This window comes from Ascaphus truei, chromosome 15, assembly GCF_040206685.1.
Source record: "Ascaphus truei isolate aAscTru1 chromosome 15, aAscTru1.hap1, whole genome shotgun sequence".
NCBI lineage: Eukaryota > Metazoa > Chordata > Amphibia > Anura > Ascaphidae > Ascaphus > Ascaphus truei.
This window is the reverse complement of record NC_134497.1, coordinates 43,972,072-43,999,162: the sequence shown is the minus strand read 5'-3', so window position 1 is coordinate 43,999,162 and position 27,091 is coordinate 43,972,072. Positions and strand designations below refer to the sequence as shown.

Genomic DNA, 27,091 nt, shown 5'->3' with positions numbered 1-27,091 from the left:
GTATGTTAGGGCAAATTTTCTTTTTTGGTTATGCAATGCTGTGCACACTTGGCCGAATTCTCTTCTTTTTTGGGATATTATGACTGAAAAGTCTTGGACTATTAATATTTTCTTCCCTTCATACTGTAGCTGTTCGGTTTCTTTGAAAGCCCTGATAATATTGTTTTTGTCATTAAAATCCAGGAAGCAGGCTATAATGGGTCTTGGCTTAGAATTCTGTTCTCTGAGTTGCCCTATTCTGTGGGCTCTCTCCACTTTAATTAGTTCACTTTTTCTTATTATGCCCAGTTTTTCCAGCAGCCATTTTTGACAAAAGTTCAGCAGTTGGTTTTGTTTAAGGGACTCAGGGACCCCTATAATTCGAATGTTATTTCTCCTGGAGCGATTCTCTAGATCATCCATTTTCTCTACCAAGGCTTTTTTTTGTTGTTGCAAGTCTGATAATTTTTCCTGCATTGAGCTCAGAGCGTCTTCCACTGCATTTACTCTGATTTCTGTTTCTTCTTCAACTCTGGATGCATGCGAGGTGAGTTCCCCCCTGTGCTCATTAATAGCATGTTGTATTTTCTCAGAGTTTAGGTTTAGCTTGGGCAATAATTCGTTAGCCACTGCTTTTGCTATTATATCATAATCCAAGCTTTGCTGTGTGTGGGGAGGGCTGCTAGCTTCAGAGTTTTCTTCTCTCAGATTTGTTTCTTCTCCCTCATGGCCAGCGGCCATTTTGTGAGAATCTTCTCTCATCTGTTTTTTACAATCTGACTTTTTGTAGGCATTGCTCTGTTTTTAGCAAGATATTTCTCCATGGACTGGAGGTCGGATGTATCCCCCCTCTCCCCCCGAGGTGGTTGTCTTTTTAGGTAATTTTTTAAAGTTTTTTTGCTGATATTTCGAATTTCCCTTGGGAGCCAGCAGGAGCTTCACTGAAGTGTGTCTTACTTCCTTGGCACCATACCGGAAGTCTAGGAACCCACTTTTATTCACAAACCTCTTTTATAGCTATCCGAAAGCACACCCTCTCTAACGGATACATGCACATCTCCCAACACACCGGCATTGATATAGTTTCATACTTTTTGTGGGCCTTTCGTGTAAGTGTAACTGTCCACTTGGGCCTTGCGCCTTCTTGCATTTGTCGCAGTTGTGTAGTGGTCTGTATCTGGGTTGTCACTCTCCTGTGTGGTGTCTGAGCTGTCACTCATGCGTGGTGTCTGGTGAGGGTCTGAGTTCTGCCATGCTGCAGGTGTATGCAGGCCTCTAGCCAGTGCATGTGGCGTGCGGTCTGTTACCTGCATCAGCAATGGATGACTGTCTCAGATGGTGCTGGTCGGTGTCCTGCAGCAGTCAGCATAACGATAGCTGTACTTACAGGTGTCCGTAGCTCCGACTTGTGTCCTGGCGGATGTCCGGTGGCGTGGTCTTTGGCAGCCCAAGCCATGGGGACGTGGCACAGGGGTAGATGTGATGGTGCTCCTCACTGTGTAGCCGTGCAGAGGGTGGACTCAGGTGGGATAGGAGAGTGATAGCGCTGGGTATAATGCACTGACCTGTGTGGCAGTGCTGCTGCTCTGTGTAGCTGTGTAAAGCTATTTGCTTGTTTAGCTGTTTAAAAGCGGCTGCTTTGTGTAGCTGTATAAAGGCTGCTGCTCGGTGTAGCTGTATAAAGCTGTTTGCTTTGTAGCTGTTTGAAAGCTGTAGTGCAGTATCTGATCTTCCAGAAAGGCTGTAGTATGCAGCTTGTCTCCCAGCAGTATGGCTGTTTAAACAGAAGCTTTCTGTGCTAATCCCAAAGCACAAGGTTTCCCCTTTCACTATTCTGGAACCAGCATCACATGTAGGATGTGAATGAGTCCCGATAGCTTAACTCGTCCCCTTTTGAAAGCACACAAAGTCCTTCTATTTTCTTCAACTTTATTGGGGGAGTTACAGAAATACAAGGTACTTGTTAATTATGTTATTGGCAGAATTCTCTTTTCAGGAGAATGACCTATAGCTGTGAAGGTGTTCTGCAATGAGATAGTGCTTCTCTGAGACAAAGGTACCTTGTTATGGGGGAAAGGTAAAAAAAGGATTGGCTTTGCAGAGGGAGTGAATGGAAGTGCGTACTCACTTAGGCTGCAAGTAAGGAAAGGAAGTACACTTTTCCTGTCAGATAGGAACAGTCCGAGGACCAATCTCACTACAAGAAAGGGCAGGGGAACAGGGCAGCAGGGCTGAACCAACCTCATCTAGGAGGATTGGGAGGTTGCCAGGGCAACCAACTAATGGCTGTGTAAAGAGGGGATATGTTGAAATAATGTTGCAGTTTACACAGGCATTGGCTGTTTCAGAGCAGAGAAAAGCATGCAACTGAACTAGGGAGAGCTGGTAGCCAAAGAGCTGCAAGGGTACACAGAAAATAAACAATCCTGTTCCAGGACAATGCACCAAAAAACGACTCACTTTTCATTGTGATTTAGCGTAATGTAGATACACGTGTGCACTTATATGTGAGCGTCTTAGTCGCTGGTTATCCCTAAACATGCCTGGCTATAGAGAAAGGTCCCTGCCCTGTGTGCGTTCTCGTGTGTGTGCCTAGGCTGGAAAAGTGACTAAATCCCTTCCCACATTTATGCGGTCTCTCACCTTTTTGTGTCCTCGTGTGTTTTCAGGCTGGATCGCTTCCCACATAAATGTGGTCTCTCGCCTGTGTGTATCCTCTTGTGTGTGTGTGTGTTCAGGCTCGATACATCATTAAATCCCTTCCCACATTCCCCACATACATGCTGTCTCTCCCCAGTGTGTGTCCTCTTGTGTGTGTTCAGGTTGGATAACTGACTAAATCCCTTCCCACATTCCCCACATACATGCGGTCTCTCCCCTGTGTGTGTCCTCTTGTGGGTGTTCAGGATGGATACACCATTAAATCCCTTCCCACATTCCCCACATACATGCGGTCTCTCCCCAGTGTGTGTCCTTGTGTGTGTGTTCAGGTTGGATAACCGACTAAATCCCTTCCCACATTCCCCACATACATGCGGTCTCTCCCCTGTGTGTGTCCTCATGTGTGTGTTCAGGCTGGATGACATAATAAATCCCTTCCCACATTCCCCACATACATGCGGTCTCTCCCCTGTGTGTGTCCTCTTGTGTATGACCAGGCTGTATAACTGACTAAATCCCTTTCCACATTCCCCACATACATACGGTTTCTCCCCTGTGTGCATCCTTTTGTGTTTGTTCAGGCTGTATAACTGACTAAATCCCTTTCCACATTCCCCACATACATATGGTTTCTCCCCTGTGTGCATCCTCTTGTGTTTGTCCAGGCTGTATAACTGACTAAATCCCTTCCCACATTCCCCACATACATGCGGTCTCTCTCCTGTGTGTGTCCTCTTGTGTGTGACCAGGTTGGATAAACTACTAAATCCCTTCCCACATTCCCCACATACATGTGGTCTCTCTCCTGTGTGTGTCCTCTTGTGTGTGACCAGGCTGGATAAACTACTAAATCCCTTCCCACATTCCCCACATACATGCGGTCTTTCCCCTGTGTGCGTCCTCGTGTGTGTAATCAGGCTGGATAAGACAATAAATCCCTTCCCACATTCCCCACATACATGCGGTCTCTCCCCTGTGTGTGTCCTCATGTGTGTCCTCAGGCTGGATAAGTCACTTAATCCCTTCCCACATTCCCCACATACATGCGGTCTCTCCCCTGTGTGTGTCCTCATGTGTGAGTTCAGGCTGGATAACACACTAAATCCCTTCCCACATTCCCCACATATATGCGGTCTCTCCCCTGTGTGTGTCCTCATGTGTTTGTCCAGGTTGTATAACTGACTAAATCCCTTCCCACATTCCCCACATACATGCGTTCTCTCCTGCGGTCTCTCCCCTGTGTGTGTCCTCTTGTGTCTATTCAGGTGGGATAACTGACTAAATCCCTTCCCACATTCCCCACATATATGTGGTCTCTCCCCTGTGTGTGTTCTCATGTGCGTGTTCAGGCTGGATAAGTCACTAAATCCCTTCCCACATTCCCCACATACATGCGGGCTCTCCCCTGTGTGTGTCCTCTTGTGTCTGATCAGGTGGAATAACCGACTAAATCCCTTCCCACATTCCCCACATACATGCGGTCTCTCCCCTGTGTGTGTCCTCTTCTGTAGGTTCTGGTCTGATAACCAAGTCAGACTCTTCCCACTTTCTCCAAGATCTTTTCCTGTGGCAGCTGCTAATATATATCTTTTGGAATGAGAAGCAGTTACATTGTTGATTAATTGCCTTGACTGGTTGAAAGATGCATTTTCTGTCATATTTATTGGAATGTTGCAAGATTGTTCTGTCCTCATCTTTTCCATATACTCATTTGGGTGTTTGAACTTCAGATATTTGAGGAGGTAATCCTGACTGCTAAAAGCAACCTCGCAGTGTTGGCATGGATGGATTATTGGAGCTTGTCTTTGTACTAGACGAAACAAAAAAGTCACTGTTACACAAACTGTCTTACAAAAGGTCATGAAGGAGAGGCAAGTTCAGGATGAAAGTAAACTGTAGATGTACATTGTAAAATGAAGGATTTAGCACAACATGTGCAGCATTAGGGCCGGGAGAGCAGATGTAGTGGATCATACATTTAAAGTGGATCATAATATTTAATCTCAGTAGCTGCAAAACACCAATTAAAGTGGCAGAAATCTTTTCAAGTCCTTTGATATTAAGTGTGACGGTGAGGGGGTAACCAGGCTCACTAATAAAGGTTAAGCCCGTCTGGTTGCCCCTGAACCATGTTTTGGAGTCCTGGAATGTCAGCTCTTGGACCCAGCTGTTGTATATGTATTAACATGCTTGAATATAAATTATACGACAAAGAATTTTTGCGTTTATACCTTTCCAGATGTGCTAGCACGTGGAGATTGCTAGGCTATGAGTTTCAAGGTGGGTTTTGCAGAGAAACTTGTCAGAATGTGTCTAGGTAAAGGGGTTCCAGAGTTACTGAAGAGCCCAGAAATGAACCCGGGAACCAGGTCGGATTTCCGGATACATTAAAGCACATTGCTCCGGTAAAACATACCGTTGAAAATGTTGTTACGACTCACCGCTGGGTACCCTTGCTGCAGCACAGACCAGAAAGGTAAATGGGGCATAGGCGATCAAGGTATCCCAGAACATTCAAGGGGTCCCTAGTATAAGGAGGGACGCCTAGTTAAATGCCCAGGGTACCCTGATCTCAGTATAGGGGTTCAGGGGGTACTCTAGTTAACGATAAAACTGTGAGGTTTTATTAAAATGTAAAGTCATGTTTTGCAGAGTGTTAGGCATATGGCTAGTGGGAAGAAAAAGGAAAGGTTCTCATTCTATCCCTAACACCAAAAAGACTTTTACACTTTACCTGGCTAAAAGCCACAGATACTGCCAGAGGTGTGAAAGCCATCTGGGAAGGATGGCTCTCTGAAGTGCCCGGGTCCTGGGATGAATACAACCCATTTCGGCAAGTAGTCACCTTCCTAGATGTGGAGGCACCGAGCCACGGGGGTGGCTTCTGAATGACAAGTGGCAAACCTGCGCATGCCCATGTCTCATTCAGAAGAACCCGCTGCCCGGCTTTGGAAGACTGGCAGCCGTCTGATTGGCTGGTTGTAAAGTTCCCACGCTCGGATTGGCTGTAGTATTTTATGAATGAACTCAAATTCATCAGGAGACGTCAAACTATGAACACCTTAAACACACCCTTTGAGAATTTTGATCATAGAGACCATACTTTTTTGCTACTATGAATAGTTTACTCCAAGAGAATGAAAGACCCCCTGGTGAAGGTCCATTTAACGACTTACGTGGCAAATCCAAGTTTAGTCCACCTTTGGAAACATGTACAAATATAGACATGTTTACTAAACTTGTGACACAAGACATTATGAATCTCTCTCCCAAACAGACCAACTACAACCTTAAATATAATGAATACAATTATTCCTTTAATACTAATACTTACCTTAGTTCAAATGTACGATATAAGTGTCCTCTTCCATCTGTGGACGTAGTTCTTCATGGTGTCTGTGACAGGGTGAAGTCAACCCCTATCAGTTATGCCTGGGAGACATATGTCTGAGTGCTTCACCCAGCACTCATAAGGGTTAACTCAGGTGGAAGCTAGGTAATCAGTATGTAAGCTGACACCCGAGAAGCAGCAAGGTATAAGATGATGTTGTTACTGGGAGTAGCTGCCTGCCTTAGACCGGAGCACACTGCTATGTGAGCTGTTAGCCAGAGGGATATCACTAAAGTCACTACTTCAACCAAAGTAAGGATTGTTCATTTGTTTTCCTGACTGCTTAAAGGACACTTATGGTTTGGTTATGGTTTAGCCAGCCAGCCAGCCTGCTAGATAGGCCTGGTGTGTTAGTCAGTTTCTCCCAATGTGGAGCAGGATTTGTTTTGTTTAAAGGGACATTGTACCCGCATGTTATGTTGCTGTGGAGAAATAAAGCCACGGAACGTTTTCATTTATCCTGAAACTACACGTGTGGACTGTTCCCTGACCTCGGCTACAGGCCGTCCTGCCACTGTTGGTGTGAGAAGTGGGATGTCGGACAGCCCCTGTATCTGAAGGGCCACACAAAAAAAAAATGGAGAATTTTTTTCCTCAGTTCCTTGAGCAACAACAGCTCCAGCTAGCAGAGAAACAAGCTGAGCAACAGGCCCAGCAAATAGAATGGCAGGCCAAGCAAGCAGAGCGACAAGCCCAGCAAGATGAGCAACAAGCCCGGCGGGAGGAAAAGCTACTCCAACTGCTGGTCGAAGGCCCAGCCCCAGGCAGACCAGCGATTCCAAATAACCCACCGGTGATGCTGCCTAAAATGAAGCCAACCGACGACCCAGAGGCATTTCTCCTCACTTTTGAAAGGGTAGCCACGGCCCACGGCTGGACAGTTGATCGCTGGGTAACGACTCTGGCTCCACTCCTCATAGGAGAAGCTCAGGCAGCCTACCAGGCCCTTCCAGCAGACGAGGCCATGGACTATCAGCAACTAAAGGCTGCTATTCTGGATCGCCTAGGCCTCACTCCAGAGACTTACCGACAGCGGTTCCGGACAGTCAAATATACAAACCGAGACAGACCCCGGGTCGTAGCCCACCGCTTAGTAGACTTATGTACCAGGTGGATACAACCGGAGAAGCATACCAAGGCAGAGATCCTTGAACAGTTTGTGCTCGAGCAGTTCATACAGATACTGCCCCCCTCCTCCCGCTCCTGGGTAAAAAGACACGCTGCATTTTCCCTGGATTCAGCGGTCCGCTTGGTGGAAATCTTCCTTGGCGACGACACCCAACAGGATAGCTGGGAACGGTCTGTGCAAGCACCAGTTGCTTCCGGTGATGCTAGAGGCAAGAGAGCAGACAATCGAGGGGTCTACAACACGCCAGCTCGGGAGATCCAGTCAACCCGATCGGAAGACCCTTTCCCATCTCGGAGGGTTCCTGGTACAAACTCCCGCAGAGACGCCCGTCCCGGGTCCGAGGCCATTGGATCACTTAAGGGAGGCCACCACCCACAGTATTCCCCGAGAACCTGGACTCCTGTCCCCCATCCAGTGGAGAGGATAACCTCACCAACCAGAAGGGAGGATCCCATCCAACAGCGGAGAGGTCCAAACACTGAGTCCCGTCAAGAGCTTCCGCTGACGACAGAGTTTGCGGACTCAGGAGATGATGAGATGGACTGTTCATATGGCAGAACCACTGCTACAGCTTGTCTCTGAGGGGACCACAATCCGTGGTTAGTCCCAGCATCTCTGGAGGGGAAAATAGTAAAAGCCATGCTGGACTCGGGATCTGGAAAAACCCTGATCCTAGAGGGCCTAATTCCAAGCAACAGACTATCCTATGACTGTCCTTGGAATATCGAATGTATCCATGGGGATACAAAGAGATACCCGACGGCGAACGTTCTACTGCGTATCCAGGATAAAGAGGCTAGCCTACTAGTGGGAGTTGCTCCCTGGCTACCTGCTCCTGTTCTACTTGGCCGAGACTGGCCCTACTTCGAAACATTGTTGGCCCCTACTCCTACGGAGCCTACTTCTCTGGTAACGGAGAAGCCCTGAGACTTGTTTCCTTTTTCCCCAGAGATTTTCCCCCGTAGACACCACGTCCCAAAGACACGTAAACAGAGACGTGCGGAAAAAGAGGACTGGTTAAGAAAGGCTGGGACTCTTGGTAACATTAGTCAGACCAAAGGACTGCAGGTCATGGCCGGGATGACCAGGGTGGGGAACAGAAAGATACGGGAATTTTGCCAGACCTGGATCTTCCTGACTTCCGTCAGAGGCAGAGGGAAGACCCAGCTCTGGCTAGACAATATGAGAAGGTGGTACAGGTCAACAACAAGATAATGGATGAACAAGGTGTAAGAGTGTTTCCACATTTTGAACTGTTGAATGACATCCTATATCGTGTGAATAAGGTTACACAAACAGGGGAGGTCATTCGGCAGATGCTAGTCCCCAAAGGGTTGATAAAAACAGTGTTCACCCTAGCCCATACTCTCCCATGGGGTGGTCATTTGGGCAGAGATATGACCACGGACCACATCTCGTCCCGGTTTTACTGGCCAGGCATACATGGTGACATAAAAACAAAATTAAAAACCGGGCGCTTCTAAACTACAGTATGATAATACTTAATCAATATAATATAAGTGATAGTGATGTATAATTTGTAATTGGTATCACAAAATGTGATAAGTGACCTCCACCAACACAAAGTGAATGATAAATGTAATGTGAAATACAAAATAAAAAAGCAGCTCTACACCCTTTATGAGGACTGTCCAGGTCCAGGTAGATCTTGTGTAGTTTTCCAATTGGGAGGAGCGCTGTGATACTCGTGAACATAAATGAAAGAAAAAAATATATGATAGTGCAGATGGTACAACAATAAAAGTGGTCAAAAAATAGTCTCTGCAATAGTTGTACTCACAAATGACAAGGTCAAAATAGACGTATCAGAGATCCATCTCTCTCTGATAGGAGCCCTTTAATGGATGCCCTCTCAAAGTGGTATATTGGTAGAAATACAGGAAGCTTGTAGTGTATTGTAGATCATATGGATGATCGGATTATCTCCCAAGGATTATAGAGAGAAAAGAGAGAACGCACAATAGTATAGAAAGATCTAAATTGTATTAATAGCAGTGAAAAATATATATAACGCACTCACATTTCAAATGTAAATTACGTTAGAGGGAGAGGACAGCTGTAGTCAGTTGGAGAGTGCCGGTGCCTCCAGGAGCGACGGAACACTTCCGCGTGCGTCACGTGTGCCCGCGTCACATCCTGTGACGTCTCAGGTAAGGGCGGAAGGGGCTGCCTGGTGTGTCCGTCTCCGTAGATTGCCAGCACCCGTCTCCAGTATTCTCCCCAGCTCAGTCACCTCCCACAGCTAATCGATTCAACGCGTTTCGCTGTGGCTTCTTCAGGAATCGGAATGATGAACCCCACAAGACATCCCTTATATATATAGTCCATAGTGAAATACAAATGGCCAATCAGGGGATCCAATGCAACGAATGCCAATCAATATGTAGCTTATATAGCAATGGCAAAGGAGGTGTCTTTCAGTATTGTAGTACATTTACAAATATATGCAGGCTATAAGTTCTAATACAATCAAAACAATCCTAATAAAATTTATTCATAATAATAATATATAAACAAAAAATGTGAATACACAAAACAGTTAATATTAATGTTAAAAAGCGACGCAAAAGGAGGTAGATGTCTAAAGGGATGAGGAAGATAGACATAATTAGATACATATACGTTGTAAAATACATGTATACTTAAAGCTGTCTTAAAAAAACTCTATAATAAAAACACTATATTAAGAAGGCACCAATGTCTATATCAACATTTAGACCCTTTGGATTGAGGGTCTGCATTTTATGAATCCAAAAAGTCTCCCTTTTTGCTAGTACATTTAATCTATTGCCCCCTCTCCAGTGTACCGGGACATGTTCTATACCTTTAAAGGTTAGAGACTTTGGATTGGATTGGTGACATGTACTAAAATGCTTAGAGACATTGTGCGTTAAAATACCCTTCCTAATATTTAAAAGATGCTCTAAAATCCGTACTTTAAGAGGCCTTGAGGTACGTCCTATGTATTGGAGACCACAAGGACACTCTAAAACATAAATAACAAAATCAGTCTTGCAATTAATATACCCCTCAATTTTAAAGATTTCACCAGTAATATTAGATTTAAAACTGAATTTATCTTTATCTTTGTGTATACATGCTTTGCATGTATAACAACCAAAAAAACCTTTTGGTTTATCCAGCCATGTAGTAGTATCTTCAGATTTCTTTCTGAAAAACGTGGTTGGTGCCAGCTTGCTCTTAAGATTGGGAGCTTTTCTAAAAATGACAACACGTTCATCAGGTAGATGTTCCTTTAAAACTATGTCATTTTGTAAAATATGCCAGTGTTTTCCTATTATATTTCTAATTTGTGAAGCTTCTCTATTATACTGCGTGAGAAAAGCCATATTAAAATTTACATGGTGACATCATGAAACTATGTGAGACATGTCCTGAATGCCAGTTAACTAGCCGGACAGAAGCCGGCTCCCTTGGTCCCTCTGCCCTTGGTAGCCGTCCCATTCGAGAGAATTGGGGTAGATCTGGTCGGACCTTTAGAACCCTCTGCGAAGGGACATAAATTTATACTTGTTGTAGATTATGCCACCAGATATCCTGAGGCCTTCCCTCTGAGATCAGCTACTGCTAAACAGGTTGCTCACAGGCTGTTAGAACTGTTCTCTAGGGTAGGACTTTCCCAAGTAATGTTAACTGACCAGGGAACAAATTTCATGGCAAAGTTAATGCAGGATGTCCTGAAGTTATTGGAGGTAAAATCGGTCCGGACCTCAGTCTACCATCCTCAGACTGATGGATTGGTAGAGAGGTTTAACCATACTTTAAAAACCATGCTTAGGAAGTTTGTGGACACTGAAAAGCAAGCTTGGGATGAACTTCTCCCTTTCCTGTTTGCGGTACGAGAAGTTCCCCAATCATCCACAGGCTTCTCCCCGTTTGAGCTCCTATATGGACGCCAACCTCGGGGTATTCTCGACCTACTGAAGGAATCCTGGGAGGAGGAGCCCTCCCCCTCCAAGAATACCCTTCAGTATGTCATAGACCTTAGAAACCGCCTAGACATGATAGGTCGGTTTGCTAAGGAAAACCTCAAATCTGCTCAAGAACGTCAAGAGAGGCAGTATAACCAAAATGCTCGCTTGAGGGTCTTCCAACCTGGGGACCAAGTGATGCTACTACTACCGACATCAGAGAGTAAACTCCTTGCGAAGTGGCAGGGTCCTTTCCAAGTTCTCCGCCGCACCGGGGAGGTGAACTATGAGATCTCTCAACCAGGGTCCAGGAAGGGTAAACAAATCTACCATGTGAACCTCCTGAAACCCTGTAAAACGATGAGATCGCTGTTCATCCACCCTCGGGAAGGAGAGACGGATTTGGGTCCACAGCTTCCAAATGGGTAGTACGTACAATGACCATCAGGTTCCCATGGGAGGGCAGTTAACAATGGAACAAAGGTCAGACCTACTAGAATTATGTGACCAGTTCCCAGATGTTTTTTCGGAGCTGCCAGGGCAGACTGATTTAGTGTCCCATAGGATTGAGACAGAACCTGGCGTAAAAGTACGGTCCCGTCCCTATAGATTGCCAGAGGGCCGAAAAGACCTGGTAGAGAGGGAGATAATAGACATGTTGGAATTGGGTGTGATCGAGGAGTCCCACAGCGAATGGTGTAGCCCTATAGTGTTGGTCCCTAAACCAGATGGGAAGGTGAGGTTTTGCGTGGATCTACGAAAGGTAAATGCTGTATCCAGATTCGATGCATACCCAATGCCTAGGGTGGATGAATTGCTTGACTCTCTTGGTAAAGCAGAGTATATCTCCACCCTAGATCTCACGAAAGGATATTGGCAGATACCTCTAGCGGAAGAATCCAAATGCAAAACTGCCTTCGCCACCCCTCTTGGTTAATACCAATTCGTTACTATGCCATTTGGGTTACATGGGGCTCCAGCCACGTTCCAAAGGTTAATGGAAAAGGTACTACGACCCCATAGAAAATATGCTGCGGCCTACTTGGATGACATTGTCATCTATAGCAGACACTGGCAGTCTCATATAAAAAGGTTAAGGGCAGTCCTAACGTCTGAGAAGCAGGGCTCACTGCAAATCCGAAAAAATGTGCCCTGGGTAAATCCACTACAAAATACTTGGGCTATGCCGTTGGGGGAGGGATAGTAAGGCCACTAGCTAGCAAGGTAGCCGCCATAAAGGAAGTCCCCACCCCACAGACAAAGACACAGGTCCGCTCCCTTTTGGGGTTAGCAGGTTATTACAGGCGGTTTATCCCCAATTTTTCAGAAATATCTGCACCCCTAACAGATCTGACAAAAAAGAGTGCCCCGACCCAAGTTAAATGGTCTTGGGAGTGCCAAGACACCTTTGACATGCTAAAAAAGTGCCTGTCAGAGGGCCCCGCTCTTCGGAGCCCAGATTTTAAAGAGCCCTTCATCATCCAGACGGATGCCTCAGAGGTAGGACTGGGAGCAGTGCTGTCCCAGCAATTTGATGGTGTTGAACACCCCATACTGTTCATCAGCTGGAAACTGTTCCCAAGGGAAGTGAGGTATTCCGTTATTGAGAAGGAGTGCCTCGCTGTAAAATGGGCAATTGAGGCCTTGAGACATTATGTCGCCGGAGTACACTTCACCCTGGTCACTGACCATGCGCCCTTGAAGTGGTTAAACACCATGAAGGACACAAACTCAAGGTTGACCAGGTGGTATATGGCCCTCCAACCCTTCTCTTTTGATATTCAGCATAGACCTGGAAAGGACCATGGAAATGCTGATTTTTTTGTCAAGAGAAGGAGTGGAGGGTCGGGCTTCAGCCGTGTGGGACACTAGCCACACACAAACAGGGGAGGTATGTGACAGGGTGAAGTCAAACCCTATCAGTTATGCCTGGGAGACATATGTCTGAGTGCTTCACCCAGCACTCATAAGGGTTAACTCAGGTGGAAGCTGGGTAATCAGGATGTAAGCTGACACCTGAGAAGCAGCAAGGTATAAGATGATGTTGTTACTGGCAGTAGCTGCCTGCCTTAGACCGGAGCACACTGCTATGTGAGCTGTTAGCCAGAGGGATATCACCAAACTCACTACTTCAACCAAAGTAAGGATTGTTCATTTGTTTTCCTGACTGGTTAAAGGACACTTATGGTTTGGTTATGGTTTAGCCAGCCAGCCTGCTAGATAGGCCTGGTGTGTTAGTCAGTTTCTCCCAATGTGGAGCAGGATTTGTTTTGTTTAAAGGGACAGTGTACCCGCATGTTATGTTGCTGTGGAGAAATAAAGCCACAGAACGTTTTCATTTATCCTGAAACTACACGTGTGGACTGTTCCCTGACCTCGGCTACAGGCCGTCCTGCCACAGTGTCGTTTAAGTGGCTAGTGTTATTATGATTTCCATTTATATAAACACAACTGCCTCTTCTTGTATCAGTTTATACTAATCAACACAACAGGGATTCATTCCTTCAATGTCAATACCTACCTGAGTTCATATGTATGATTTAAGTGCCCTCTTCCATCTGTGGACGTAGCTCTTCATGGGGTCACTCAAGTGGCTAGCGCTCTTAAGATCTCCACATATATAAATACAACTGTCTCATGTCATGTCAGTTTATATTTATTATCCCTGCCTATTTGCACGAATTAAATGCTTTCTCTGTTTTATGGATTTAATATTCAATATCTTTATTGTCTAGATCACACATTTTCTGTAGTCCATAACACACTATATCACCCGGTTTGACATCACTGGGTGATGTCAAGTACAAATGTGATATATATTTCATATATCAGATAGAGATAGATGTGTATTTAGTCTAAGAGACCTCTATGAATCAGCTTGGGTCCCTATGGAATACACTCTACCTCACCCTTTCCCCATTTCATTCATAGCATCTCCTCTGCCAAATTTGCATATCCAGAGTCTTCATAACTCATTCTTCCTCCCTGTATATGTATCTAATTGCCGCAGTCTGTTCATACCCACCTAGAGGCACGATCAGATACTTACATATCACTGGTTAACAGTGCGGCCCCTCCTTGGCAACAGACTTTAAAAACATGGCATCCACATTCACGTTGTGACTCCTCCCCCTGAAGAAGCGTGCCTGAAGCACGTGAAACGTATGGTGACGTCAGACGCATGACGTACACCAGGAAGAGACGGTCTGTTTGTATGGGTTTTGAAGATAAGGTAACATAGCACTGGGCATAGATATATATTTGTTTTCTCTCCCTGACCATACCTACTTGGATATTAAGGTAATCACGCTACTGTGCCATGCTTATGTGATGCGTGGTTAATGCAGCCAACTTGTCATGCCTGCCTTTTGAGGAATATCACCTTCCCTGGTCATTTGAGACTTTTTGGCATTTGTACATATATCCATGGTGACCTATAGATACGTTGAATGAGATACTGAGATATATACTCATGTGGAGAGAAACGTTTCTATGTCCTCTATATGCGCTATTGTGGGTGGTTATAATCGCTATTTAGACAACTCATCATCGATGTAAAACCTAACAGCATATCTGTATACACATCTTTGTCCACCCTCTATATCTTCTATACCTTATATATATATATATATATATATATACAGGATACCTTTCCTTATGAGCATAGGTTGTATTTATACACCAGCTCACCCCATATCCAGCCGTCTCTCCATTTGGGGATTTTAATATCCTTTGTCTTTATGTTCCCTATTTTTGTCTGTTTTGTCTATTATTGATTTAATACAATTTTATTATTTTTGATTTTAATACTGTTTTTGAGCTGTTTCAATGGATCTCTTGGATCTCTTTCTTTGGTCCTACTAATTATACAATATCCATTTACTAACGACGCCTATAACTGGATGTTTGTAACTTTAGAGTGCAGATTTAGAGTGCTTATAATGACCCCCGGTGGCCACCTGTTCAAGTTTCAGATTGCTAATACAGTAGGGCCCGCTTTTCAGCGCTCCGCTTTACGGCGTCCCGCTCATACAGCGCTTCCCAATGTATACCCATATTCATTAGGTTTGGCGCTTGTTCTGTTTTTCCGGCGATTTTCGGCATGATGCGCTCAGCAGCTAAGTATCCGGCTGTCACAAAGCAACAGTTTTAGTGCGTACGCAACTCCTTGTCAGGTGCAATTTTTGTCAGCTAAACAGCCGGTTTACAGCTCTGCATCTCTGTTTTCAAAGGTACAATACAGTACAATAGGGCCCCACTTTACGGCAGCGGCCTGGAATGGAACCTGTTGTATGAGCGGGGCCCTGCTGTATTAGAAAGTAAGGAAAAATATTACCACACACAGGGAACCCCTGTGTCCCCTTGTTCATAAGGTGTAAACGTCCAGGGGTCCACCATCCGCAGCTCAAACACCCTAGCTGCATCATTTTTTGAGGTAACTTGATGTCCTGAGGATCTGTGTTTTTGGGCAGCTGCCAGACGGGAGGTGTAGGGTTTTAGAAGAAACCCCTCTACAGAGTTAAACCCCTATGGGTTTTTACTCACACTGGTCCGTGTGAGTATTGACATTAGTTCACTCTATTTTCACGACTTGGAGACTTTCTGTCTCCTGTAGGCCACCATACATAGAGGATTTCATTCCAGCAATATCTGCTGATCTTATTATACTTATATATTTTTATATTTTATAGTTGTTTGTCTGATTCGCGCTCACCTTGTTTTCTCTATTTCCTTTAAATAATACTTCTAAACCTGGATGCTGATATATCCGGAGAAAAGGCAGCAACCCAGCAAACAGATAAGACTTTCTTATTGGACTGTTAGCTATATCTGTATATATCTATATGCAGTGTTCGACAAACCTATTTCCCCACTCGCACCTGGCGAGTGGAAATTGGCTCGTGGCCAGTAGATTTCCCCTGCTGTGCAAAAAAAAAATCCCCTGCACCAAAAAAAAAAAAATCTCTCTAGCTCTGTGGTTCCCAATCTGTGCGCCGCGTGGCTGGCCTACAGGGACGCCGCGAGTGTGTGTGGATTCCCCCTCGCAGCCCATCCGTCCTGTGCTGGAGACCAGCCCACCGCACTACACTGGCAGGTAGAAGAGAAGCTGCAGCACGGAGAGGAATCTCCCCCCCCCTCCTTCCTGTACCGGCAGCCGCAGGGACAGAGGAGAAGCTGCAGCAGGGAGAGGAATCTCCCCCCCCCCCCCCCTCCTTCCTGTACCGGCAGCCAGGGACAGAGGATAAGCTGCAGCAGGAAGAGGAAGCCACCCCCACCCCTCGCCTCACTCCGGTGCCTGCTGGAGAGGAAGAGGAAGCTTCCCCCCCCCCCCTCAGCTGCAGGGAGAGAGAGAAGCCAGCCGGCTCCAGCCACTGCCATGAAGGTAAGGGAGACCTCGGCTGCAGGGATCCCCTCCCTCACCGCTCCACCCAGGAACCATAGTCCCCACTGCCTTCTGAGACCCCCCTCCCTGGCATCCCACATACCACCACGCCCAGGGTGCCCAGGTACCGATCACACCCCCCCCCCCCACGGCTGCTCAGCACCCTTTCAACTCCACTCCTTTGCTGCAGTTCCCCTGCACTTTACGCCCCTCATGCGTGTATATATGAGTGTGTGTATATATGAGAGTGTGTCTGTGTATGGGAGAGAAAGTGAGTGTCTGCAGGACACCAGAAGTACCACCCCCAATCAGTCACCTCCCCCACCCAGTCACCCACCCCCACTCCACCCAGTCACCCCACCCCACCCCCAGTCACCCCACCCAGTCACCCCCCCCCCCCCATTCAGTGGCTGGAGCCGGCTGGCTTCTCTCTCTCCCTGATTTGTTGACCACTGTATATATATATACTGACTTGGGCTGATGAATAGCTTGGGTAGCCCCCCAGTTAAAGAGGGCTGGAATATAAGTATACATATACGCCAAAGTGGAGCAGGTTTTGTTTGGCTCACTATTTTTCATATGTTTGCTGTGTTTAAAGCAACAGGCACAATAAAGCCGTATTTTAATTTCACCTTAAAATAGTGTCCATTGCGGACCTCTGTACAGGTCCTCTTACAAGGGGTGTCTTTACTCCTTCTCCCCTTGGTCAGTCCCGTCCTTCTCTATTGGAACCACTGGAATCCCCGATGGGTGTAGATATTGGGACCCCTTCATCTCGGAGTGTGCCCCCACAATCAATTGCGAGGCCAGAGAGAGTGTTAGATTAAAATATGAAAATGTAATAATGCAATAAACAATCCACACACGTCATAAAGTCCTAGGCCACGACCATGTAGTCCGGGCCTGCTGCGACGCTACAATGTCCCTGCTCCTGCGTCCCGTACACAGCTCCAGGGCACAACTGATTCTCAATCCGGACGGACTGCTACGGTAGCCTCCCTAGAACAGAAAGCTGAGCAACGCGTTTTGCCTGTTCGGCTTCGTAAGACTCAAAGATGTTGCTTAAAAATTAGTCCATAGTATAAATAGGCACTCGTTGTCCATGGCCACGAGGTTGTAGATAAAAGTTAAAATTAGTAGCACCCCAATTGTAAGGATGAGTGGTGTAAGCTTTGCCAAGCATCCCAGCTGCCGTCCGTGATGTCATCATGGTATTCAAATCAGTGGTCACATAATGTCCTCAGTATTTAAAAGAGTAATGCAATAAAACTGTGCCGTTGTAGTCCATACTGATACACACCTTGGTACCTATTAACCATATGGGATGTTCATATAGCCCCCTCATATTTAGTGGTGGATGAAAAACCTTTCACCTATATTCCAAAACATTCCTCTCTTTGGAATGATTAATCCATTAACCCCTTCCATCTAGCACACTTCCACTGTGATGTTTCCCTCAATTCTCTCTCAGATAACACTCGGATAAACTTATAACAGTTAGCTGTTATTTGGCACAAACATAAAATCATTAAACATCTGATTTGCTCATCACCTTCACAGATTAGAAAAATCTATGAGTACACACTGTCTTGTCTGTACTTTAACTCAGCTGTTTAACTCCTTATCACAACCTTGTCGCGGTATGTATACGAGTCGATCAACGCCTTCAAGAGAGGAAGGCCAAACGTTCTCGCTCCCGACCAGATCCCCCGTTATTCATTCTATTTCCCCAGATCCACATGACTGGGACATTTCAAAGCATAGGAGATACCGGCACCTCATAAAGGGGCCTGTATCTCGGGAAGCAGGGGGTCCCCAGACATAAAACCAACGCGGTTGAGCTCCGGAGACCCCCTGCACATCTACACTATCAATGAAATGTGTATTAAAAAACATACATTTCGGGCGAGATTTTCGCTGGCAGAGGCGGCTCTCTCAGAGCAGCTCTCTGCAGCAGAAATGTATCGCTGGGTTAGGCCTTTTCACAGGGTCGATCCTATCGCTGGCAGCAAATCGCTCGTTTTGGGAATTTTGCTATGGACGGTAATGAAGGCTTGCTGAATACAGTGATAGCTACGCTAAAAAAAACGGCGATTTAAATGTACTGGCGATATTTTTTATCGACCTTTACAGAATAAAGCCTATAGTGTCTTGTCTGTACTTTAACTAAGCCGTTTAACTCCTTATCACATTCCACATTCAGAACCATTATTCAAACAATTATTAAAGCAAATATGAATCAATTTGGGGCAAGATAAATTACTTCATGTCCTAATCCATAAGGATTTGCATATATTTGTTATGCTTTAGGAAGCCAGTAGTCTAATGAAAATCATCAGTTTTACACAAATATTTTCACAGTCTTGGGCGAACAACTGCTGCTACTATAAAAACAATAATATTGCAAATGAAGATCAGTTGCTTATATACTCTTATGTTTAACCCCTAACGTAATTCTGTCACGTGTCTTCATACTAGATTCATTAATAGTAATGCTGTGTTCTGACAGTTCTTTAGCTAATCCGTTCCTTACAGCCTAATGCAATTCTATTCAAGCCATTACTGAAAATCAGAAATTGAAATTAGTAGGGAAATTCAGATAATAAAATACACCCCAGTGATAAACTCGAAACTCCAGCACACAGATTATACTAAAAAACTCCAATGTCACCAGCCATACATATGCCTGGCAGACCTATGTTTAGGTTTGCAGTGCAGCAGTGACGAGGTTAAGTTTCAGCTGAGAGGGCTGCTTAGTCTGATCCCAGCTGCCTCATCAAGGGGCTTTAAAAACACCAGGCTACACACACATGCAGCTGTCTGAAGCATGGATATAGGACTGAAACGCTGAAGTAGATTACTGCTATAAGGTCTGTCTTCAAGATACATGTTTGATGAACTGTCTGGGTTTTTGTATGCTGAAAAGAAGCTGTTTTGTTTTTGTATGCTGAAAAGAAGCTGTTTTGTTTTTGTGTGCTGCATTTTTTATGGCTCAATAAATAAGCCTTATCAAGAAACCCCACGTGTGGTTGCATGTACCCTGCAACAAATATATTAAACCTGACTGTTGTTCTCTATCCTTACACAACCCCCTCCCCCCACCACCCATATATTGAGAGGGAGATCTTTGGTTATGCACCCCACTAGTTACATACATCAAGGTGTTACAAATTCCTCATTTGGGGACAAAAAATCCTTGCATAATCTATTCCCATTTACCAACACTTTTTAGAAAATTCCACACAGTGGTAAATAAAGGAAAACAGGCGGTTGCAGCTAGAAAGAGGGAATGTCTCTGGGAGGTAGGAACCACTAGTGATATACTAAAATAATTGAAGGTATGGCTCCCTCAGGTAAAAGCCCCAAGGTCAATGTTTTCGATGGATTCAACGTTTTCAATTTGTAGATCCAGTACGTCTCTTTTTGACAACTTTTTCAGCCTGTCTCCTCCCCTCCAGCTCTGTGGTACTACTTCTATCACCCTATATATTAACCCCAGAGGACTCCCACCATGGAACAAACTGAAATGTCTATACACATTGTGTGTCTGAAGATTTTTCCTTATGTTGCCCGTGTGCTCCAGTATGCAGACCCTCAATGGTCTTGAGGAACATCCCACATACTGGAGCCCACATGGGCATTCCAGCAAATGGACCACAAATGTACTCCGACAGCTGATATAGTGATAAATTTTAAAAATGATCTATTAAGGTTTGGGGGTGTTGATTTTATGGGGTGTTAGATTGCATGAAATTTGATCCAGCTGCACAGCTGGTACCAAGGGGTTACATAGTTACATAGTTACATAGTAGATAAGTTTGAAAAAAGACCCAAGTCCATCAAGTTCAACCCATGCCAAACCCTGACAACAGATACTCCATCCTATATCTATACTTACTTATTGATCCAGAGGAAGGCAAACAAAAAACTCCATTAAAGGGAAAAATTAATTCCTTCCTCACTCCAAGAATTGGCAATCGGATAAATCCCTGGATCAACATCATTCTCATGTATACTTATTTAAAATATCCCTGAATACCTTTCCCATCTAAAAAGATGTCCAACCTTTTTTTGAACAAATCTATTGTATCTGCCATCACAGTCTCCATGGGTAATGAATTTCACATTTTAACTGTCCTTACGGTAAAGAACCCTTTCCTTTGTTGCTGGTGAAATTTCCTTTCCTCCAACCTTAAGGGATGGCCCTGAGTCCTTTGTACTGCCATTGGGATGAATAGTTATTTTGAAAGCTCCTTGTATTGTCCCCGAATATATTTGTATATAGTTATCATATCCCCTCTTAGACGCCTCTTTTCTAATGTAAATAACTCTAATTTAGCTAGCCTCTCCTCATAAGTTAGAATGTCCATCCCCTTTATTAATATGACACACACACACACACACACTTTCACTATTAAGACACACTTACTTTCACTGCAATCCCCCATGTCGGCTGAGAACTGGGACAGGAGGAGGAGGGGCTGTCTGTGTGCAGGGAAGGCCCCGTCCCACTGCAGGCAGACCATACAGAGACAGCAGCAGTGAGCTTGTGAGCTGCTTGGCTGCCCGTGAACAGCTCTGCCCGCCCCCAAGCTTCCCCGCACGCAAAACAAAACAGAAAACAGCGCACAACGCTCATCGTGAATTATGTATAAACAATTTATATATTAAAAATTATTCAAGGTTCTGCGTACATCAGATAGAAGAAAAACGGGCGTTGTGCGCTGTTTTCTGTTTTGTTTTGTGTAGAGTATCAGGGTCTTGGACCACCCTAATTACAGCACCAGACGCTCCTTACATTTCATTGGTAACAGATTTATTTATACGCACTTGGGTATTTAGTGGTAATATAATCACTATTTTTTCACAATTGTTGGTTCATTTTAGTTGCGCATTGTATCGTTTTATTTTTTTGTTCCCCACACGCAGCCTGCGCTCATCCTAAATAATTTTGCACCACCCCCTAGGGGGGCACCTCCCAGTTTGCGCACCGCTGTGCTAGGTGATAATGGTGAAAAGCAGGGTTGCAGAACTGTCTAAGAGATGTGAAAGTGCTCACAAGTGATCTTTTAATTTGCTATATGATGGAGGTTTCTTGTCGCCTTTTTTAAACGGTGTTAACAGGGTCAGGTAATGTTTTCATTTAAATAAAGTATTAACCCCTTTGATGCCTGTGGTATACCTTGGTAACCACAGGCATGAAACAGGTTAATGTTATTTTGATCATAGGTTTCCGTAATAAGAGACATTACAGAAGCCTATGATAGAAATATTAACCCAATGCGGTATGTAACACATTATTAACGGCCGCATTAATTCCCATATCGCGAGATTGCCCCAAATATCGCACCCAGTATATTATTACCACACTCTTGATATATACCACATTAAAGGGAGCCCTACTGTACTGTATTCTACCTTTGAAAACAGAGATGCAGAGCTGTAAACAGACTGTTTCGCTGACAAATGGCATCCGGCAAGGAGTTGCGCACGCGCTAAAACTGTTGCTTGGTGACAGCCGGATACTCAGCTGCTGAGCGCGTCATGCCGAAAATCGCCGGAAAAACGGAACACGCGCTGAACCTAATGAATATGGATATACATTGGGAAATGCCGTCAAGCGGAGCCCTACTGTATATTATCCCCTTTGTGGTCAGCTAGTCATGGAAACCGATGACTAGTTGACCCGTGGACTATAAGGGGTTAATATGTACTGTAATGTATTCTAATAACTATTTTATCATCTATTCCATGATGGGTTAGCTTATCTTGCCCATGTATATAATGGGCAGTATATTGGCCATTATATACATAGGAAAGACAGGGCTAACGCCAGCCTGGAGTAGGTGATAAAATATTTGCGGTATTTCTGCCGTTCATCCCGTTCCGATAAATATCAGAACTTGATGTATGGCAGTTTTTACTTGAAAATGCGGTATTATAACTGTTTTGTATCAGTTCCGATGCTTTTAACGGGTCCGATAAAAAGTGCTTTATTTTTGGAGCTGCAACGCTGATTCATTGCACGATAATAATAATAATAATAATAATAAGGCACTTTTATATGGGCGGTAATACAGCATTTTTTGTTACCGCAGCTTGATGTATCCGGCTCTTTGACTCAAGTCAGGTTTAGTGATATTAAGTTGTAGTTGACCCGTAATGGTGTATGCAAATCTATCAATATTTGCAATTTAACATCAGTAATAAGACAATAGAGATGTAAAAACCACACAACACATATTCCTGATTACCTGGTGCTGGCGCGTTACTTTTCCACAGCGTAACCCCACTTCATACCAAGCTCTTTCCCATATTCATCTCCAGACCAGGAGCTCTGTGTGGGGGGGGGGGGGGGGGAGGTCTGTGCAGGTTCTGTAGTAGATTCTCTGTGGTCCTGCAACTCCACAAAGTTCTGTTCTTCCTCGTTTCTCGCACAATTTACAAACCTAAAATTGGGACAGTTAGTGAGGTCTCAAAGTAATGTCTATTTTATAAAGGAAGAGCTGAAAAAAGATACAAGTTGTTAATAATGTGACTTGTCTTTTCTTTCTTCTCTACAGTTTTTGGAGGTGGACAGAAGTTAATGGAGAGCAATGTATATACGATGCCTCACTTGTATGAAAGGAATAGGAGCCACTGGCCACACTTGTAATTAAAATGTCCCCGTCAAGATGACATGGGTGCCACTAAGGTGAGTTTTCTTCTGGTGGGACTAAACAGAAACAGAAAGTGGGGTTGCTGAAACAAGGTGACCTCTTTTAAGCTATGGTGAAACCAGGAAATTATAGGTGTTGCAGTTGTTCCATTTGTAATAGCCTTTGCACTGGAGATACATTCTGTCATCCACATACAGGTGCTGATATAAAACCTGACACAGGATAACATGCAGAACCAAACATGTAGTTTACTTCATAAAGTGCCCCTGTGGCCTGTTATATATATATATATATATATATATATATATATATATATATATATAAATAGCATGGCCTTGATGTCTCTAATTTAGAGAAGGAGGGCATCATACTATTAAAGATGGAGAATAAAAGGTGAGAGCGCACATGAAGTACTAGGCTTTGTCCATAGTGAAAGCGAGCATGAGCGCTACAGCGCTACTTGCCCCGCGCGAGCTTTCCTCTCCTGCGACATGTGGACTGTAGGTTTTTGGAAAGCGAGCAAGGAGGTGGGCGCGGTCATGACGTGGGGGCGTGTCAAGGAAGTGTCATGCATGAGAACACGCCTTTAGCAAATAATAAAATGTATAATGCCATGCAATTTACAGAAGTATTCGGTGTGTATATATATATATATATATATATATATATAAAATAAAAAAAATAGATGATACCGTTCTGTGGCTAACGAAATGCTTTTATTTGTGCGAGCTTTCGAGATACACTGATCTCTTCTTCCGGCGATGTTACAATGAATGAAGCAAGCAAAAGGTATACTTAAAAACAGTGTCTCTTGGAATGTTAGCTGTGCAGTCCAAGAGACACTGTTTTTAAGTATACCTTTTGCTTGCTTCATTCATTGTAACATCGCCGGAAGAAGAGATCAGTGTATCTCGAAAGCTCGCACAAATAAAAGCATTTCGTTAGCCACATAACGGTATCATCTATTTATTTTTTGATTATTGAAGCTCGGCTAACACGGTACTGATACCTCTACATGTGTGTGTGTGTGTGTGTGTGTGTGTGTGTGTGTGTGTGTGTGTGTGTATGTATATATATATATATATATATATATATATACATATATATATATATATATATATATACATACATAGATATATATACATACATAGATATATATACATATACACACACACACACATATATATACATATAGAGGAGTCCCTGCCCCGAGGAGCTTACAGTCTAATTGGTAGGTAGGGAGAACGTACAGAAACAGTAGGAGGGAGTTCTGGTAAGTGCGTCTGCAGAGGGCCAAGCTTTATGTATCATGTGTTCAGAATATCCACAGTGCTATTCATATGCTTCTTTAAGCAAATGTGTCTTAAGGTGGGTCTTAAAGGCGGATAGAGAGGGTGCTAGTCGGGTATTGAGGGGAAGGGCATTCCAGAGGTGTGAGGCAGTCAGTGAAAACGGTTTAAGGCGGGAGAGGGCTTTAGATACAAAGGGGGTAGAAAGAAGACATCCTTGAGAAGAACGCAAGCTATACACACACACACACACACACACACACACACATATCTATATATATATACATATATATACATACATACATACATACACACACACACACACACACACACACACACACACACACACACACACACACACACACACACACACACACACACACACACTATGTCATGCATGAAAAAAATCCTGTGCGGTTTCTTACATCCCCGATCACACATGAATATAAACAAACAGGGTGATAATAGAATCACCCAAAATAACCTTATTTTCTGCACTCAGTCCAATATTATACAGTCTTATATAGTAGTCCAATAAGTGTGTAGGTAACTGGAAATCAAATACAAATGACCTATAGTAACTGCTCCCATCGCTGTAGGACGGATACCAGTAAAAGCCAAAAAATGCCCAAAAATAAGAACATTTTATTAATTGGTAAACATCGATGCATGGAACAATTACAGTGTAAATATATACAGTGCTAGGGGTAAATGCGTCCCCAATACAAGTAGTAGTGTGGTGGGTGCTAATTAGTTAATAAATCCACATATATCTATACTGTGGGTAGAAATAAATGCATGAGTAGCAATCCCTGGATTAAAGTAAAGACCTATTATCCGTCAGGTCATGAAAGGGTTGAAATGTTAAAAGGCACTTGGAGAAACGAATGTTAACCCTGGCGATGGAATGCATACCAGTACACTAATCGTGCATAGATGCTCTTAATGTCCTCCTTGACTTCTTCCCTTGGGAAAGCGCGTACCCGCCGCGCAAAACGGCTGTCGGGTGTGACATCACCACGTTGACGTCTTGGAGGAAGTGGATGGATCAAGCACTCCAGGAACGGGTTGTATGGGGATTCACTTTTACTGATGCTCTTTGATTCTTTCTGCCCGCTGTCACACATATACCTCTGTGATGTATTTCTATGGCATGTGCATCTGTCACCATGACTTTTGATTGTACTACACGGCACACAAACTAAGAGCACTATCTTGAGTAGCACTTTGTATGAACTTTGTACTATTGCTTACCTCCACGCTATGTGATAGATATATACAGTATGTCATCTGACTCACAATACAGGTGGAGATTGTTTTTGGTGCTGCTATATGTCTGGTGTCTGTGTGAAGCATTTAAGTACTAGCTTGTGTGTATGGCATTAAGAGCATCTATGCACGATTAAATACTGCTGTAGTGTTATACTGGTATGCAATAAGACTAAAATAACAAAAGACAATAATATTAATATCCCATTTATCCCCCCCCTCACCCTCCCCCCTGCTCCCTCACACAGAGCCCCCCTGCTCCCTCACACATAGCCCCCCCTGCTCACTCACACATAGCCCCCCCTGCTCACTCACACATAGCCCCCCCTGCTCACTCACACATAGCCCCTCCTGCTCCCTCACAAATAGCACCCGCTGCTCCCTCACACTCTACCCCAGAGTCAAAAGTAGAGGGTATGATGGACCACCCTGTAAAAACACCAAAGGGGGAGCCCATCCTAAGGCCAAGGAAATTAACTCCCGCAGGGAAGGGCAGGAGTTTTGAGATCATTAGCCAAGAGGAGCCCGGGGAGTTGGGGCTCAGTGTGGTGTCCTCTGGCACCGCGGAGTCGGTGGACTCCTTGACCCCAGTTATCCCTGCCCATGAATTAGCTGAGTTCCTGGAAAGTACCCTCTACAGGCAGAGAAGCATGAAGGTGCAGTTGGCCCTCGAGAGGTGGAAGGATGCCTCACTCATTCTCCACACTCATGGAATATATGAGGGCCAACCACAGGACCAAAAACTCCGGGACGCTTAACCATGTTCGTGCCCGGAAGTTTTACCATTTGTTGCGAGTCCACATGGCTACTCAGGATTCAGCACCCTGAGCGCCTGTGGGAAGCACAAGAAAAACTCCTGATTACCAATGGCTTTGAGCATCGGTACGCTTAATGTAAATGGCTGTAGGGATGGGTTTCGCAGGTTCCAGGTACTCTCCTTTTTACAGAAGGGAGGGTATTCTGTGAGTTTCCTGCAAGAAACCCATACCACTGCAGAGGCCAAAGCCAGCTGGCATGGCGATGCAGGGTCTTCTTCAGCCACCTCACTTCGTCATCTAGTGGGGTGGTGACCCTGTTCTCGGAGCCCTTTCTGCCAGAGCTACTGCTTGCCATAGCTGTTGCTCCAGGCCATCTGTTGCATTTCAGGGTCCATCACGAGGACTGCACGTTCAATTTCTTGAACATGTATGCTCCAGCCAACAGACCCTTGAGAATGCAGTTCTTCGTCAGACTCTCTGAATACCTGGAGATAGTCGACGCGGACAAGTACGTGGTGCTCGGGGGTGATTTCAACTGCACCCTTGAGGCTCTGAACCGGAATGGTGGAGAGCCACACCTGTACTCTGCGTCAACCCTGCGGGAGATCATCGCTTGCAAC

The 27,091-nt window shown here is 44.6% G+C and overlaps 1 protein-coding gene across 2 annotated transcripts in view; it reads right to left on the bottom strand.

The window, feature by feature from the left end:
* Window positions 1-1,891: 1,891 nt before the first annotated feature.
* LOC142466883 (uncharacterized) overlaps window positions 1,892-27,091 on the bottom strand; it is a 37,855-nt gene continuing 12,655 nt past the window's right edge. The window contains exons 2-3 of one of the 2 annotated variants that reach the window (XM_075572458.1): window positions 22,751-22,945; window positions 1,892-4,450 (exon numbers count right to left, since the gene is read on the bottom strand). In XM_075572458.1, coding sequence (XP_075428573.1) covers window positions 2,619-4,343 — 1,725 coding nt within the window. In that variant the 5' untranslated portion in view covers window positions 4,344-4,450; window positions 22,751-22,945 and the 3' untranslated portion in view covers window positions 1,892-2,618. The remainder of the gene's footprint in view (window positions 4,451-22,750; window positions 22,946-27,091) is intronic. The other variant, XM_075572459.1, reaches the window with a different exon arrangement.